We start from the raw sequence: 16562 nt of genomic DNA, 5'->3' as shown, positions 1-16562 counted from the left end.
AACTCATTCTGTTGTAATATGTGTGAGATAACATTTTACATTGTAGTTTATTTTCAAAGAAGAATATTTCTTTTGAAATGTCAACTAAATATATATTGTTTACAAATATTATTTGCATAGGTGAAATACAAATATTATTTACATAGGTGAAAGTGGATTATTTATGTGTGCTTTGGTCTGTAATGCATGAAATACCAGCAGTCGGGTGGCATAGAGACAGGATCTCTTGTACAAACTAGCTAGCTATATTGTGTAAAATTGGCAAGCTCTAGGTATTAAGTAGAGATATTATCTCAATACGAAAAGCAGCAAAATGTTACATAGAACAACACCAGGCAACAACCTTGGGCTTAAAACACATGTGCACCCACACACATCTAAACACAAATATGCACACAACACACAGAGAACAAAAAAATCAATTCTTTTTTTTAAAGGACGAAGGCTAGAGAAAGCATACTTTATTATTTGGTGATTTGTATTTCATTAATTATCTTAACCAACCATGGTTACTGATAAACTATAACCTTTGAGACAGAAACTTTGTTCTGGTATTTGGAGGAATTTAATTATTTTAAGATGATAAATGCAGGAATTTTAAGGAAGAAAAGCACAACATAAAAATGATTAATGCTTACTGACCCTACTAGAGGATAGATACCTAAGTTAATATAGCCAGTTCTTACAATCATATATGTTATTTCAAAATTAGGTAGGTCACATCAGTGTCATTTATGCCTCTCAAAACAATGTACAATTAAAACTGTTTAAAATTTCCTATCACTCCTATTAGTGTCATTGAAAGGATGATTAATGCAAGTACCATCTAATGGAAGCACTGTAATGTTACTTGTGAGAACCTTAGAGTAAATGGCATTCATACTAAATACCACATCTGTGCTCTAAGGATCCCTTCCAACCTTCCCCAGCTCTCTCTGCTCCTACTTTCTGTTAGTATTCTGTCTAAACTCCACCCCCACAGTCACCTGGCAGCAGCCAGGTATGCTTCTCCCCACAGTTACCTGGCAACAGCCAGGTAGACCTGCCCACTATAAAAGGGGCTGCTTGGCCCCTCCTCTCCCTCTTGTTCCCTGGATACCAGAGCCTGCAGGTTCTCCTCTGCCCCCCTCTCCCCTCCCCTTCCCCCTCTCTCCACGTGGTCATGGCCGGCCTCTACTCCTCTACCTCTCTGCTCTCTCTCTCCTCTCGCTCTCTTACCTCTGCCTTGAATAAACTCCCCCTCGTGGAACCGTTTGGTCTGGCGTTATCTGTCTACGCTACGCATGGAAAATCTAACACTTTCACTTAATGTTTTTTTTTCTTTTTCACTCCTTCAGATTTTATTTTGTTAACAGAAAATCATGGCTTGTTTCTACTTTGAAATATATTCATAAGTACAAATACCCAGGCCTTGAGTTGGTGGAGCTAAAATGTCTGAAGTCACACATTCACAAACTCTCCCATTGGCCATTTCCTCTTTCTGTACACATGGCTTCGACTGGAGGAGGGCAGTTCCCTTTATTTCCGTTGCTCATTCTCTTTCCTATTGGTCATGGTTCCTAGTTTTCCCACTATCCCCTTGTCTGGTTTACAAAGTATAACTTTTACCCTCTTCTTGGATGAGCCCATCTATGTCTAAATTAACGCAATGGCCCCTGAAACCCATGTCTTAATTCTTATCTATTCCTGGCATCAGACCTGATTTTCTAATTGGCAGAAACATTAGAACGTATTACACCCATGGCCATAGCTAGTAAATTATCTAACCTAGCTTTAGACCCCCACATCCCCACATTCTGAAGAAGTAAGGCATAGATAGCATCTTAGAACTGCAGAAGCACATCACTCCAGGAGGGAGTGGAGAGAGGCTAACCTAAGACAGTGGTTTTCCATACATGTGTTTGTGTATGTGTGAAAAAAAAAAGAGACCAGAAAACATGTGTAAATATAATCTTACATGCAAATCTATATGCAAAAAGGAATTTGTTTTTTATGATCCAAGTTGGAAAAAAGACAGTTTAAAGTTCTTAGCTACTTAGTTTCCTTCTCTTTGAAGTTCAGTAGCTCTTGAGAACATTGCAACTAATGTGTAGCTGCCATCAAAACACTGTTTAGAAATGAGACATTCACTTAACCTTTTTACTCTCTAGATGAATAGCTCCGAGACCCAGTCAACTCAAGGTCTTAAAGCTATTTGTGGTAAGGTTTGATCTGGACCACAGTATTCGATCTACAGTCCTATACCTGGCTGGAAATCAATCAGATTTATGCTTGAATTGACTTGAGAGCACTGGTCATTAGCTCAGCTGCCCTTCTTCGGAGACTCTGAGAGTTTTTCAGCACCTCTCAGATGACTATCAATCTCTCCTGCTGAGTAAAGCCTACCACCATGCATAAAATCCATCTCTAATCGTTTTTTGCTTGTTTTGCTTTCATTCTGTTTCCTTAGTCTACCTAAATATTCCAATGGTTTTGTTGAGAGAAGGTATCTATGAGGAAAAGAAGTTCACTGACTTCTCACATGTAGTTCATTAGTGTTCTAAAGGCTGAGCTATGGCTCTCTCACTTGACCACTTTCTACAAGTAACTGAGTCTGCCAACTGTCTTAATTCTGTTCTTGGTAATTTTTCATTCCTTCTCACAGGATCCATGACCAAGGTCTATCTTTCTGAATAGAGATTTCATAGCCTGAAGAAACTAGGCCACACTCTCTCACAGTTCTCTCTAGGATAGCTAAGAACCTTCTGTTGGGACAGAGGAGCAGCCCCTGACTTAAGGGCCTAACATTACTTTGTTCTTCTATGGGTATTTTTTGTTTTTTTTGTTTTTGTTTTTGTTTTTATCAGTAGCTATGTTGAACTAAGCCATGAAGCACAAACCTTTATACCACTACATAAAGGATTATAAAAGTCAGTAATCTGTCTCCATGCCTGGACTTTTTCTGAAGAATCTTTTCTGGGGCTTTCCCCCAGCCTTCTCATAGATATCCTCTCTTAATTTTATTTAAGCTATCATTTCTAATGAAGTGTCTCTTCTGATTTTAAAGGAAGCCTCTCCTTCCCTGTAAGGCTTTGTGTAGTGTTTTTTAATGCAATTGTACTCTTCCTCGCTAATGGTCACCCAGCTCAAGGCCTGATTAAGGCCCCTTTTTTCCACCGAAAAAAACAAAAATTAAAAAACAAACCTCAAACTAATTCTGGGAGGGTATTAGTGGGTCAGTTTCTTTGCAGAGCTGACCACCTCTGCTCACACATGTTTAGCCGTATCTGACCCCATCCCATAACACTTCCTCACAATACAAAAGGAGTTTTCACTGTTTCTGAAATAGAAGAAACATTTTTAAAAAATCATTTGTAAAACCATTCTTAAGTTCTCCACCAGTTTTCTTATAATTGTGTTAGAATAAAATACCTCTAGTTAAGAGTATAAAAATCTCTGGCTTGGATGGAAACCTAACAGTCCAGCTGGACTGGTTCAGTCACATGACCCGGTGATCAGCCGTAGGAAAGTGGACTCCAAGTCATGCTAGAGGTAAGTAAAATAGCTACTTAAAAAATAATAAAAGAAAATACTGCAATGCTGCATTTTTCTTTGGAGAATCTCTACCCCTAGTGCAGTAGCTTCCTGAGCTTCCTGAGCTTCCTCCCTAACATGTGACTACTGATCAGTGTCACCCATGTGTCTTTCATCTATAACAGCTTAAATGGTATAATCCTTAATTTAGCTTTGACAGCTGTTGAGATTTACAGTCTGCTTGTCCTTTGGGGTTTTTCTTTTACTGTAATAATAGTCCCCTTGATATCAGGTTTAGTTCGTTCTGAAATAATTTTACTAATGAAACCAACTGCCCTATTGAGACCTTGAAATTTCTCTGGTCAACTGTTTGCTTTTTAATCTCTGAATTGTCATCCACTGAATAGATCACCTGTCACCCCTCCTCCCCTCTCTCCCTTCTTTGCTTCTTCTCTTCCTTCCTTCCCATCTTGATTTTTTTTTGAAAATTACATAAAACTGAGCTAATCAGGTCTCACGATACATTTCTCTTTTAAGTCCAAAGTCATTACTGATCCAGCTCAGGTGCAACTTTTCTTTCAGGATTCTTGCTGACCAGTGTCAGTGACATTAAAGCAAATGTCACACAGTTCATCAGTTATTAAGGTTATACAATGTAAATCACGGTGCAATATTAGGAATTAGACTCCACGCGTTCTATTTTTCCCATAGCCACCTTCCTATCAGAGTTATTGAACAAATAATTTAATCAAATATGCACTGTACTCATTAATTATTCCTGCTGTTTTGACACAGGATCTTTCTTTGTAAAGCACCTGCCCCTACTCTCACGGCTCATCTCTGTTACCCTTGCTCCTTGCATTTGAATTTCCAAGGCACATACGCTGTGTTCAGCGTCATGGCCAGTTTTCCTCTTGAGTCAGACATTTCCCAAAACGTTAGTACGTTTTTAACTAAAGTGTTTCCACCTGCCGCATCCTGCGTTTATTCTGCGTTGTTTAACAACATCTCTTAAATTATTCAGCGCATTTTAACATGCCACTTAGTCTTCTGGAGGCCTTTTTTTTTTTTTTTTTACTCTAAAATAGTCAACATTTTCTTAACCATTTGAAAGGCGGATGTTAAAAGCTCAAGAAAGTGAGCAGTAGCTCCAGATACCGTAAGCTCCGTCAGAGCTACAAAAGAATGATTAAATAAAATACTGTATGTGGAAAGCTGACATAAAACTAAAATCCTCAGAAATATTGGCTGCTTTCGTCTTACATCCAATTCTAGCCAACTGCATTATCTATTTAAACACAAAATGCAGGTGAGCCCCCTAAGTATTGCTTGCTGTTGACTTGTTTCTATACCACACACTAAACCATACAGGACTAAGGCAAGTCAGCAGAACTCTGGGGAATGTTTAATAATTTCTGAAGACATTTTAAATTTTAATAAAGAGTTTCCGGATTTCTAATAAAACACATTTATGGAACAAAAGCTTTTCCTCAAATAAAAGTTTCTAACAGTAGAGCCTTCCTCTTGGTAAGCTTTATATACCTCAATATGAATTATATACTGATGCCTCTGTAACACTGCTTGACATCTATACTACCCTTTCCAGAGCACCGATGAGAATGATGTATGTCTGTATATACTCTTAGTCAAAAATTCCCTCAATCTATGCACATACAGAAAGAATCGTACATAGTTTGTAAAAAGCTACATTATAGTCAGGTGTCTGCTGGGAAATTTGCTGAACAAAAATGTCCTCTTAAAACTCAAACACTAGCATTTGAGAGTCCAGGTCAGCTGCTGTTCGGGACTTACCCCTCTGCAACTGTGGTTCTCTCCACACCAGAGGAGAGGACAGTCTGTAAGGAGGATGATGAGAAAGGTGACAGAAATAGCAATATTATTTGTAGCGGGAAATCCCCCTACTGTCACCATGTCCAAACGCATTGTGTCATCTGTCCTACAAAGGACAGGTATGAATTATCACAAACCTGGTCGACAGGCATAAAAATGCTCAGAAGTCACACTTGCTGCTCACTTCCCTGGTTATCACAATGTTGAAGGAATAATCCCAAGAAATTAGTATTTTCTCAGGAATCTCCTATTGGGAAAGGAAACAGTAGAGCCTTCAGAGAATTCAGAGGAGGACACTGCCAACTGGACAAAGATTTCCAACTTGTCAGAAGAGTTTACAGGAGAGACCTGGAGCTGAGACAGTATGGAAGGCTGCTTCATCATATATGCATTTACGTGCCTCTCCTTGTAAAGCCCATCTTCATGCCTATGCTTCATTGCATCTCTTTGTCCTTCTCCCCAGTACGGCCATATTGAATACATCTCCCTTCTGATTTTCACTATCAGTTTGGTCCTTTTCACTGGCTTATTATAGTTGGCTGGCTGAACCTTGCTTGCTGGGGCTCAGGTTCTGACCCCTATCTCTGGTAACACTACCTGCAAATAAACACAAGGTCAGTCTTTATGACATAAAGTCTGTGTTTAATTTGCATGAAAACAATCCTGCCTGAGATCAATGTGAAAGTTTCATGTCAGCCTTCCTATAAAAAAAAAAAAAAGGCCTTCTAACCAGGAGACTCCAAGTTTACTAATGCTACAATTTTTTTTGCATTACAACTTTTAAGCTGCTCTCTCTCTCTCTCTCTCTCTCTCTCTCTCTCTCTCTCTCTCTCTCTATATATATATATATATATATATATATATATATATATATATAATTCTCTATATACATATTTAAAATATATTCCATCTCTATGTTCATATATACAATAATACATAAACAGAGAGATGGGATAATGTGTAACAGCAGCGGAAGGAAAACAATAGTATCCTATGGATGAGACTCAAGGAGTTGGGCAGTAACAAAATAATCTGAAGGATATGTGCAGTATAGTTTTACATTTTGGACCACTCCAGCAGATAGCAGTCAACTGAGCAAGGCATTCTGTAAAATGTGCACTTGAATACGATACAAGTGCATTCTGAGATTTTTGCATCAATCTTTATAAAGACTGCAATAGTGATTTTATAGGTAAATAGCAGTTTCATACTAGTTCAATTTAATTTTCTAGCAAGTCCATATAATCCATCCTTTTATTTTATTTTAATGAATAAGGTTTCAAAATTATAGCTCACAGGTCAGCATACTATGCCCACTGGGCACATATCCTTGTTCACTCTTTTGGCAAATAAATTTTTAGAATAGCTATACCCATTCATTCATTTAGGTAGCTTAGCTGTTACTGCAGGTAGTATATATATTATAATAAAGTAGAATAGTTATAGCTGAACCATATGCATAGCTTGAGAAACTGAGAACTACTCTCGAGCTCTTCACCAACCCTTGGCTCTGTCCTTAATTCAACGCTCATATATTTTATGTGTGGGGGAAAAATAGGGGATTTTTTTTTCTGTCTAGTAACTTGAGTATTGATTCATAAATCTTAACCATATAATGTTATCTTCTAATCTAAGGATTGTTTCATGTTGATATAATAGTTCAAATTTCTTAGCTGAAGCAGCCTACCCCTATCCCCACTGTAGACCCTCACTTTCCTTTTGAAATAGGAAAAAACAAAGAAACAAATCCAATTAAATAGTCTCAATCAGTCTTTCCTTAGCTCTTGTGTTTACTGCTGATTCTCTCTTTGTGCACCACTGTCCCATGTTAATGAACTTAACTGGCACACCTGTGCAGACACTTGCTGGCTTCCACAGTTACAGTAACTAGACAGCTAACAGAAACCTAAAACTGTCAAGTCACTTCCAGGTGGTCATCACTGCACTTATGGCTTTATGTCTCTATCTCGCTCAATTCACAAGATTTTGTTCCTCTCCCTGTTATGTTTTCTCCTCATATGCTAAGAAAAGAGAAACACAACCCTGCAGTTCCATGCTGAGTCTTCTCCTGTATTTACCCACTAGATGTCTCACCATGAGTTCTGAAGACAACTAACTGGCCTTGCTTTCATTTTCAAGGCCTGATATACATATTTATGAGTTTTACTATAAACACACAAGTTTTGTTGAGTCATGTGAAGGAATACATGCAAACTGATGAGTACCAGAGACTTCATTATAAAGTGAGGGCAAACAGCAGTAGAAAGTTAGAAAGAAAGAAAGAAAGAAAGAAAGAAAGAAAGAAAGAAAGAAAGAAAGAAAGAAAGGAAGGAAGGAAGGAAGGAAGGAAGGAAGGAAGGAAGGAAGGAAGAAAAAGAAAGAGAGAAAGAAACTATTAAAACTAAAATTTTACTCTAACATTTATGCTCGTAAAAAGGAATAGCCTGTGATGACATTCTAAAATTTGATTTTAGCTGCTGATAATTTAGGCTTAAATTTGCATTAATTTTCTTTAGGAGGCACATTAAGAATTTATATTTGACAAAACTGAATGGTGACATTTAGACTTTGATACAATTAAATTTGTAACTGAGACATTTATAGCAATGCATAGAAAGTACTTTACGTTGCCTGAAGTCTAGCCTAAAATATAGTTCTAGCAATGAAATATTAAGACCAGAATAAACTGATGTGATTTTCTCAAATCAATATCAATGCTATAACTTAAACATAACAAGTAGCTGCTTTATCTTTTCCCCAGCTTCTGTTTGCTTCCCTTGCTTCCTTTGAGGTTCAAGTTTAATCTCAGGTCTCCATGAGACTGATGGTAGCTATACTGCAGAAGCACTCAGAGCATCCATGGAAGTCTGATCAAAGTTCAGGTGAGGTGTCTGTCCACTACAGACTACTCCAGGTTCCTGCGGACACTGCCTTGAATCAGCTAAGGCAATGTCTATCTGAATCATGTCTGTATGTTATGGAGCACAGTGTAAATTCTTTACTAAAAGAATTTAGTAAAGGAAATCGAATGTCAATTTAAATTGAGAAAACAGAAATGATTACAAGGACAATTTTTATACTTACAGAACTGTGTGTGTATGTGTGTATGTGTGCGAGTGTGTGCACTCTGTGTCTGTGTTAATATTTAACTAATTAGAAAATAATGTATCATTTATCTCATGTACATTGTATTTTTTTTAGTATTCCATAAATGCATAGATAAATCATCAAATAGACATAGCTTTCCAATGTTTTCCTAAACATATTTTGTTTTCTTAAATCATTGTCTTTAAAATCCATTAATAATTCTGCAAATGACAAATTCCCTTCGGGGATATTTTCCGTTTCAATTTTAAGTGTCATCTAACAAATACGCTGACTGTGGATCTGTTATTTATGAAAGATTTCTTTGCTATGTAGAAATGTCTCATGGCAACAAAACCTCATCTCATTACATGTCATGGACATATCCCTTAAAACAGAGGAACAATTGAGAATCAATGTTAAGAGTTCTGTGTAATACCAGACTCAGAGAATTTAAACGGAATTAAAACATCACCCTAGAATGGTATAAATTTAACATCATAATTTAGTATAATATTATAAAAGTGTTTAAGTATAAGAAAAACCACTTGGCCATTTTTAAGTTCCCTGAAGTGGTAATCAGTAGGAAAACCCCAAAATTGAAAAGGTGTTTGTCATTTTTGTGGTACTGGCTTTCTATCATGGAACCACATGTCCGCTTTTTAAAATGTATTTTTTAAACGGTTGTTCCATCTTCTTCATTTTCTTTGATTCATTCACTCAACCAACACATCTAAATTCCTTCTATATTCTCAGTGGTTTTATTTTATTGATATAGTCTGAGAGTTTCTCATACAGTATAGCTTGTGAAACCTCCTTAGTCTAACTTTGGCTTGTTACGTATCTGTTTTCACTTTGAATTGGCATTTTGAGTATAGACTTCTATCAGAGGGAGATACTAATTTTAATGTTGTAAATAGAATCCCAAATTCTCAGTTATGAGATCTGTACAGACTACTCTGGTGTGCCACTGAACTGTAGGCAACTTATAAAACATAAGCCAGATTCAGTATGAAGAGAGACATCTTCATTGGTTTAACTTCTCTCAAGTTACAACTTTCTGTATGTCTAGACTGAAGAACATAGCACTTATATACTCAAATAAACTCATTAGTCTTAAATTTGACAAAATCATTTGATTTTTGCCACTTTAATACCTTAACAGATTTTTGATGAGATGTACATTTTTAGTTTTATTAGACTAACTTCAACATCCATCTTCTATCTTGTCTGAGCCTGAACAATTAAACTAAATTATACATATGTGTACTGAAGAACTTTTTGTCTTGTCAGTAGAAAATAGAGAAAGAACACAAGGGACCAACAGTGGTAGAATAAGAAAAGACAACCTATGTAGAGCGTCCAGTTCACAAATTAGATCATAGTTTTGTCAGATAACTATTTTATAGTTCTGATTGTGTGACATTCTGACTATGTGACATGCATTTTCACTAATGCTGAGACTACATTGAACAGTACAGACAAAACTCACTTTTCACAGTTTCCCCTTGGGGAACATCAGATCTGTGTGATGTGACTGGAAGGAGATCACATGAGGAGGGATTCTAAAAGCTTAGTAAACCTTTTATTTCTACTGTTGCTATCTTCAGAAACCAAACATATAGTTAAGATAATTTATTATGACTATTCTAAATATCTACCAGATTCTTCTTGAACAAAATCTGTTCTCTGAATACCTTAAAATTTTCTTGTAGTATATCTGAAGGTTTGAACATTTCTATTTTGTCATTCATAATTCCTAATATCAGTGAATGTAAATACCATATTTAAGTGACTATCAGAACACATTCTAGTAAAACTTTCACAAAGTCCTTCTTTTTGTTTTGTGATCTATTTTGTCAAAGATGAACAGCCAACGAGCCATATTCTCTTCAAATGAGTCATTAAATAAAAGCATTGAGTGTGTGTGCGTGTGTCTGTGTGTGTTTGTAGGCTAGTTATCAAACAAAAAAATGAGTGAACAAAACAAGAGAAACAAACAAACAATGTGGGGTGATATGTACAGGTAGAAAATTCTGGAAAATTATCCAATAAAAATAAAGGCAAATGACTCTGGACTTTCTTAATTTTAAAGGGAAATCTTACACAATGTTACTCAGCACAAGGTTGCCCACCATTCTAATGTGGGGAGTGCATGCATATCTGTTGATTGAATAAGTACTTATCAACAGTTTTCCATCAACATCATAAATAAATTTATCTGATCATGCTAGTTCAAATATTTAGAGACCAGGTAGAGGCTTTATATAGCCTAGGATAGAAGCCATGTTAAAATACTATTATGTTTAACATTCGAACTTCCTTTCACATTGGTTATATACCAAATAAACACGGAATATACTTTACAACAATGAACAGCAGAAAGTAAGCATGTTTTGTCAGCCTTTCATATGGACTTAGGAGTAAAATCAATTCAGCATGAACTACGATTGGGAACCATGAGAAGGCACACAGTCACATGTGAATGAAGCAGTGTGGACTGAAATGATGCCCGACTGAAAGGAAAAGCCAGCTGTTAAGCACCTGCAAGCATGGAGCTTTTCTGCTATAACTGAACTCTATGAGTTCAATTTATAATACTCACCCAGCACTATGTGAGGATCTTCAATTAAAACTCAATCTGGTAACAGATTGGCAAAGTACACTGGGTCATTAAACATCCTGAGAGTTAACCTACCATATTCTCTAAGAAAAACACTGGACTTTCCCTCATCTAGATATGCTTTACACATTTTTATTTTTAACCTCAAAATAATTCTGCTCTAATATATTTTTGCATTTAGCTCTTTGCATTGTGAGGCTGTAGTACCATGGTATTTTCTGAGATGCTATATCTATCACCAACTTTAACAAAAGCTATCCCTTAGCAGTGAAAACATTTCTTACATTTTTTTAAATTTAAGTGCTCTTAAATCATTTCTCAAGGTTTATGCCTTAGACCTAAAGAGTTTTGTTAAATTTTAAACTTTAAAAATATTTCAGCCTTAGTCATTGGTTTAACTTTATTAATACAATTTCTAGCTCTACAATGAATGTGGTTAATGAAAAAACTAGTTCACCTTAAATCATAATTTTGTCACTACTATTGATTTTATACAATTTTTTTAAAACTTCATATAGAAATCTAAATAAAAATGAAAGCAACAGTGCCTCAAGTCAGTTACTTTCTAGGTATTCAGAATAGTAAAATTTTTAGATTTAGCAAATTTAAAAAAAAATAATGCTTTCTTAGCTTCACTTATTACATCAAACTTAAATTCATTTAAATGGGTTTTATATCATGAACAAGTCTCTTACCTGTACTGCTGGAAATATTAACATCAATACTGATATCAGATATTCCTCCTCCCTTCAGAGAGGCCACGCAAGTATAAGTCCCAAAGTCCGTGAATTTTAAATCAATGATATCCAAATTTGTTGTTCCGGGAGACACATCAGGGTCAGTCTGTGTAATAACCATCCTCTCAGAACTTCTTAATGGACGACCGTTTTTAAACCAACTGAATGTTAACTCCTCAGAGGGAACAGCTTCTACTTGGCAAGAAATTTTCACCTCACGCCCGATCTGGATGTTGTCATCTTTGTGATAAGGATCAGGAGTGATCCAAAATCGTCCTTTTTTTAATGCTAAAACATAAAAATTTCACAAGGAGTTAGTGTTATTTTGATAATTGTGAAGGTTTGGTCACTCTGGGTAGTTGTCTCTGGGCTGAAATATCAAAGCAAAGCAAGATAGAGTGAGCATATGTTTCCTTTAAATCACATACACTATAAATCTTAATAGGTCCTACAGAAAAAACAATCTCTAAACTGGAACTCATTTAAACATTCTGTACACTGATTTTTCTTATATACATTAGGTGATGCTTGGCAGTGATAGAAAAATCATACTTTAATTCTACTCACAGTTGTTACTCTCATTGTGTTTTGGTTGGTGGTATGAAAGACTGACCCAAGGCAACTTGGGGAAGGAATGTTTTATTTCATCTTATACTTACAGTCCATTATTGAAGGAAGCAAGAACCTGGAAGCAGAAACTCAAGCATTGGCTACGGGAAACACAGTTGCTTACTGGCTTGGTCCCTCTGGCTTGCTGGGCAACTCTCCTTATGCACTTGAAGCTTACATGCTGAGGCATCATGTCACCCACAGCAGCTGGGATCTCCTATATCAAGCAGCACTTAAAATATGTCCCCATGCTTACAAGTCATTCCCATGCAGGTAATAGTTTAGCTGAAGTTCTGCCTTTCCAAGTATGTCACGTTGACAATAGCTAACGATGACAATTGTATTTAACTATGCCATATTATAATTAAATATCATCACCATAGAATTTAAATTAACCATGGTAACAGTTTACCTAAAATCATAGGGTACTAAGGTTTAAAGAAATAATATGGATCATCTAACATAAAACCTCTCCAACACCATGGTTTCAGTATTTCATAATTTCCCAAGCAACTCACCTGCTGTACAAATATCATAATAAGAGAAGTTCTTCTAACATTATATTACCTTATAATGTACATATATCTACATATAATGAGCAAGGCTAGTAGAGGAAGAATTGAGTCCATGCATTTTTATGAAGCATTTCTATATGCGAAATGTGAACTGGAAAAAATTATGTCTGTAAAACATTCTCCTAACTTTTGTTGCTTCTTCTTCATCCCACAGCTGTTGTTTTAAAAACAAAATCCCAAATGTTTGATTTTACTAAATGAAGAATCAAGAGCCAGATGCTGGGGTGAAAGCTTGCTTAGATTAAAGCGGCAGAGAAAGCACCCAGCTGACCTTCTTCCTCAACTGAGTCCCAGAAGGAGAAAAGCCAGTTCTACACAGTCTTAAAAACCATTCCAACCAAATGTCCCTCCTTTTTATTTCCTGTGCATCTGTTGTCCTCCCGTCTTCTTCTCACTCTCTATGGTTTTTTTCTCATGTTCCTTCCCTGTCAAGTGGTTGCTTGCTCTGCCTCTTCACCTATGGTTGGCTTTATTCAATCTTGCTTGCAATAAAAAGGCAGCTGTTAGATTAAAGGTGTGTGATAGGGCTGAGCTATACCACAACTAATGACATTTTTTTTTTCAGAAGTAATCTCAGGGTTCACAGTGTGATCAAATATCCTGCAACATACAACACGTAGATAGTTCCAACTAAAACTCCTGCTGGCTCTTTCTTGCAGAAGACCAAAAGAACCTCTTGCAGATGGCTTAGAGTACCTGCCATGTTTATTTTCTGTTCTCTTAACAGGGGTCTAGGGTTAGTGGTAAGTGATAAGCTGGATCGGCTGTAATGGCTGACTGAAGGTGACTGGCAAGGGTTATGGCTTCCTACTGACATGAACTTGATTGAAATTGTAGACCTAACAGGGAAGAAATTGTTTCTTTTATGGATGCTTTCCAGCTGAACATGCTTTTGTGTTTCGCACTATTGTCTGCATTTCCCTTCAACTCAATATTGTCCTACCTGTATAGGAAATGTAGCTTACGCTGTAGAGCTGTCTCAAAATATATTGGTCACACACTATCAACTTCAAAGCTACAATCACACTGATACTTTCAGAAATCAAGAACCTGTAGTGTATCTGCAGACATAAGAGGCTATGCACTAGCGTTTGCATGGCATCTCTGAACTTAACAGAAGTTCCCTCAGTTAGTGCTGGGAAGATCATGGGGAACAGGGACACTGCACAAATATGCCAAATGAACAAGAGATTTCTAATTGTAAAACACATTTCAGTTACATTTCCATACTTGCTAGTCTTCAGTAGTTTGTCTGCTTTGTTCATTGTGTCTTTGGAAAAGTAGGTAACCATGAAAAACAATGTTTGCATCTTTCTTTGTACTCAGTACATTGTTACAGGGTCCTTATCCAAGACTAGACACTCTAATCATTTGAGATGAAGAACATAGAAATAACCAGGCTTTATGGAAATGTATGTAGTCATTCTTTACATTAATTTACAATTACTAAAAATATATTCATTTAATTCTTATGATACACAAATCTAGGGAAACTAGATACATATACTTAAGAAATATTACTTTACAAGCTTCAGGAAATCAGAATCACACAAAAGAACTTCACAAATTAGTTTTAAAAAATGTACTCTTGATGATAATAAGACATTAGAAGTCAAATATTTAAGCACATTTAATATTGTTTCTTAAAATTTTCTTAATAACATGCACTCCATGAATATTATATGCTGAATCACACACTTATAAGAAAGTTATTGGAATATGATGATTCATTAGGAATTTCTACTACCTAGATTAATGTGTTACATTCTCAGAAGCACTGAAGGTAAATCCAGTGTCTCCAGAAAGGAAATATAATTTAAAAAGTGGTAACATCTGGATATTGTATTTGGTACAAGATAGTGTGCAAATACAATTCAGATGTAATAATAGTTCCTCTGCACAAAACAATTTAGGGAGTGGGGAATATCCCCCTTTTTAAAAAACATTAAAAATACTAAGAGCATTTTGATTTTTAGTATAATAACACAAAAATTATTTTTATTTCTAAACAAATATTTCTATCATTTCCAAAGTAAATACATAAATTTAAATAGAATTATTATTTACAGTAATAGTTGTGAAAAATAAATTATATGTATTAACTTATTAAATAACTTTTTACTAGTGGAAGGTTACATTTCAATACTTTTAAGAATAATTTCCTTTACTAAGTGGTTTGTTGATTGACATATAAAAGCAGATTTAACTAACACTCAAATGTTCATGTGATTGAGATCCACTTAGCACACAATACTATTGTGTCATTCAGTGCTTTGTATGGGGATAAATTGAAATATTATTGACAACAAAAGCCTTGCACATTAATCATTCAAATTGGATTGAAACTGCTAAACTAAAAAAATACCCTGATAAAACATGTGAAATCAATATGCACATTATATGTCATAGGCTGTTTCACTCCTGGCAAAGTGATTTATAAAATCCTAAGTAAAAGATTAAAGACTATATAGCTGTAATCAATAAGATTAAATGTCATACATAATTGCAGTATTTTATAGCAATATAATAAAATGTATTCTAATGAATTAACTACAAAACCAATAAACTTAATGCCAAAAGATATTTGATCTCAGTCTAATATTGTTCAAAGAGTTGGTTTAAGCCAATCATACTAGACTTCTAAAAGATACAAAATAGAAAAGAAAAAGAAGAAACCAGTCTATTCAACTCTAGGTAAAGAATATCAGAACAAGGACTTTGAATCACAGTTCTGTAAAGAAATTATTTTATGTTTGTTTATGTTTTCCCTATATCTAAACAACTGGATATGGACACAGAAGAGAAATAGTCTAATGAAAATAAAATATAATTGGGTGTACATGAGGCATGTTCATCTATACTAACAGGAGAGTATAATTTATTACTTTTCTTACTCAATTTGTTCAGAAATCTAAGAGACTAATTCTATGTGTAAATAGTAACTTGTAACGAACTCTATATCTATAAGGTCCTCAATGTGTTATCTAGTTTGTATGGGTCAAGCGTGTCCTTTATAAAAATAGGAGGTGAAAGTACTAGGCTCCCTCAAATACCTACTGTAGGAAATAGCTTATTAATGATAATGTTTGATCTTTGAAAATATAAAGGATTTAATATAGTTAATAAGCTGAAAGCTTACATTTACAATTGACTATTCTCTTTTTTCAGTGAATAATTTCTAGTTGTTCACACAAAGTTTATTTAATGTTATTTCTTCCTTCTATTTAAGATTTCACTGTTTTCAAATCAGTTCGAGGTAAGTGCTGAATTATAATAAGTGTCCAATAGATTAAGGTACCATAGAACACTGAAGCATTTCTTGAAAAAGAGAGGACAAATCCCTTGCCCCAAATTTAATTTCTTAGGTGAACTTGAAAATCCCCTAATACCATCCTAAGTGAACACTCTACTAGGATTAAAGTATCATCAGTTGTAATGAATGGACCTTGGAAGATACTTGTTTAGTCTGACAGTGCATGGAAAAATTTGGCATGAAGCTAACCTCTATTCGATCCAGTTTGAACACGTTGTACTATGAACAAGATAGACTAATTCTTTGCCTTAGGCCTG

At 35.4% G+C, this 16562-nt stretch overlaps 1 protein-coding gene across 1 annotated transcript in view; it reads right to left on the bottom strand.

Moving 5' to 3' along the window:
• Positions 1 to 16562, bottom strand: part of Mdga2 (MAM domain containing glycosylphosphatidylinositol anchor 2) — a 732366-nt gene that overhangs the window by 172876 nt on the left and 542928 nt on the right. Inside the window, exon 7 of the mRNA XM_028782361.1 lies at positions 11767 to 12096. Coding sequence (XP_028638194.1) covers positions 11767 to 12096 — 330 coding nt within the window. The remainder of the gene's footprint in view (positions 1 to 11766; positions 12097 to 16562) is intronic.

The sequence above is a fragment of the Grammomys surdaster genome, unplaced genomic scaffold, assembly GCF_004785775.1.
Source record: "Grammomys surdaster isolate TR1022 unplaced genomic scaffold, NIH_TR_1.0 98, whole genome shotgun sequence".
NCBI lineage: Eukaryota > Metazoa > Chordata > Mammalia > Rodentia > Muridae > Grammomys > Grammomys surdaster.
This window is presented reverse-complemented; position numbering and strand designations above follow the sequence as displayed.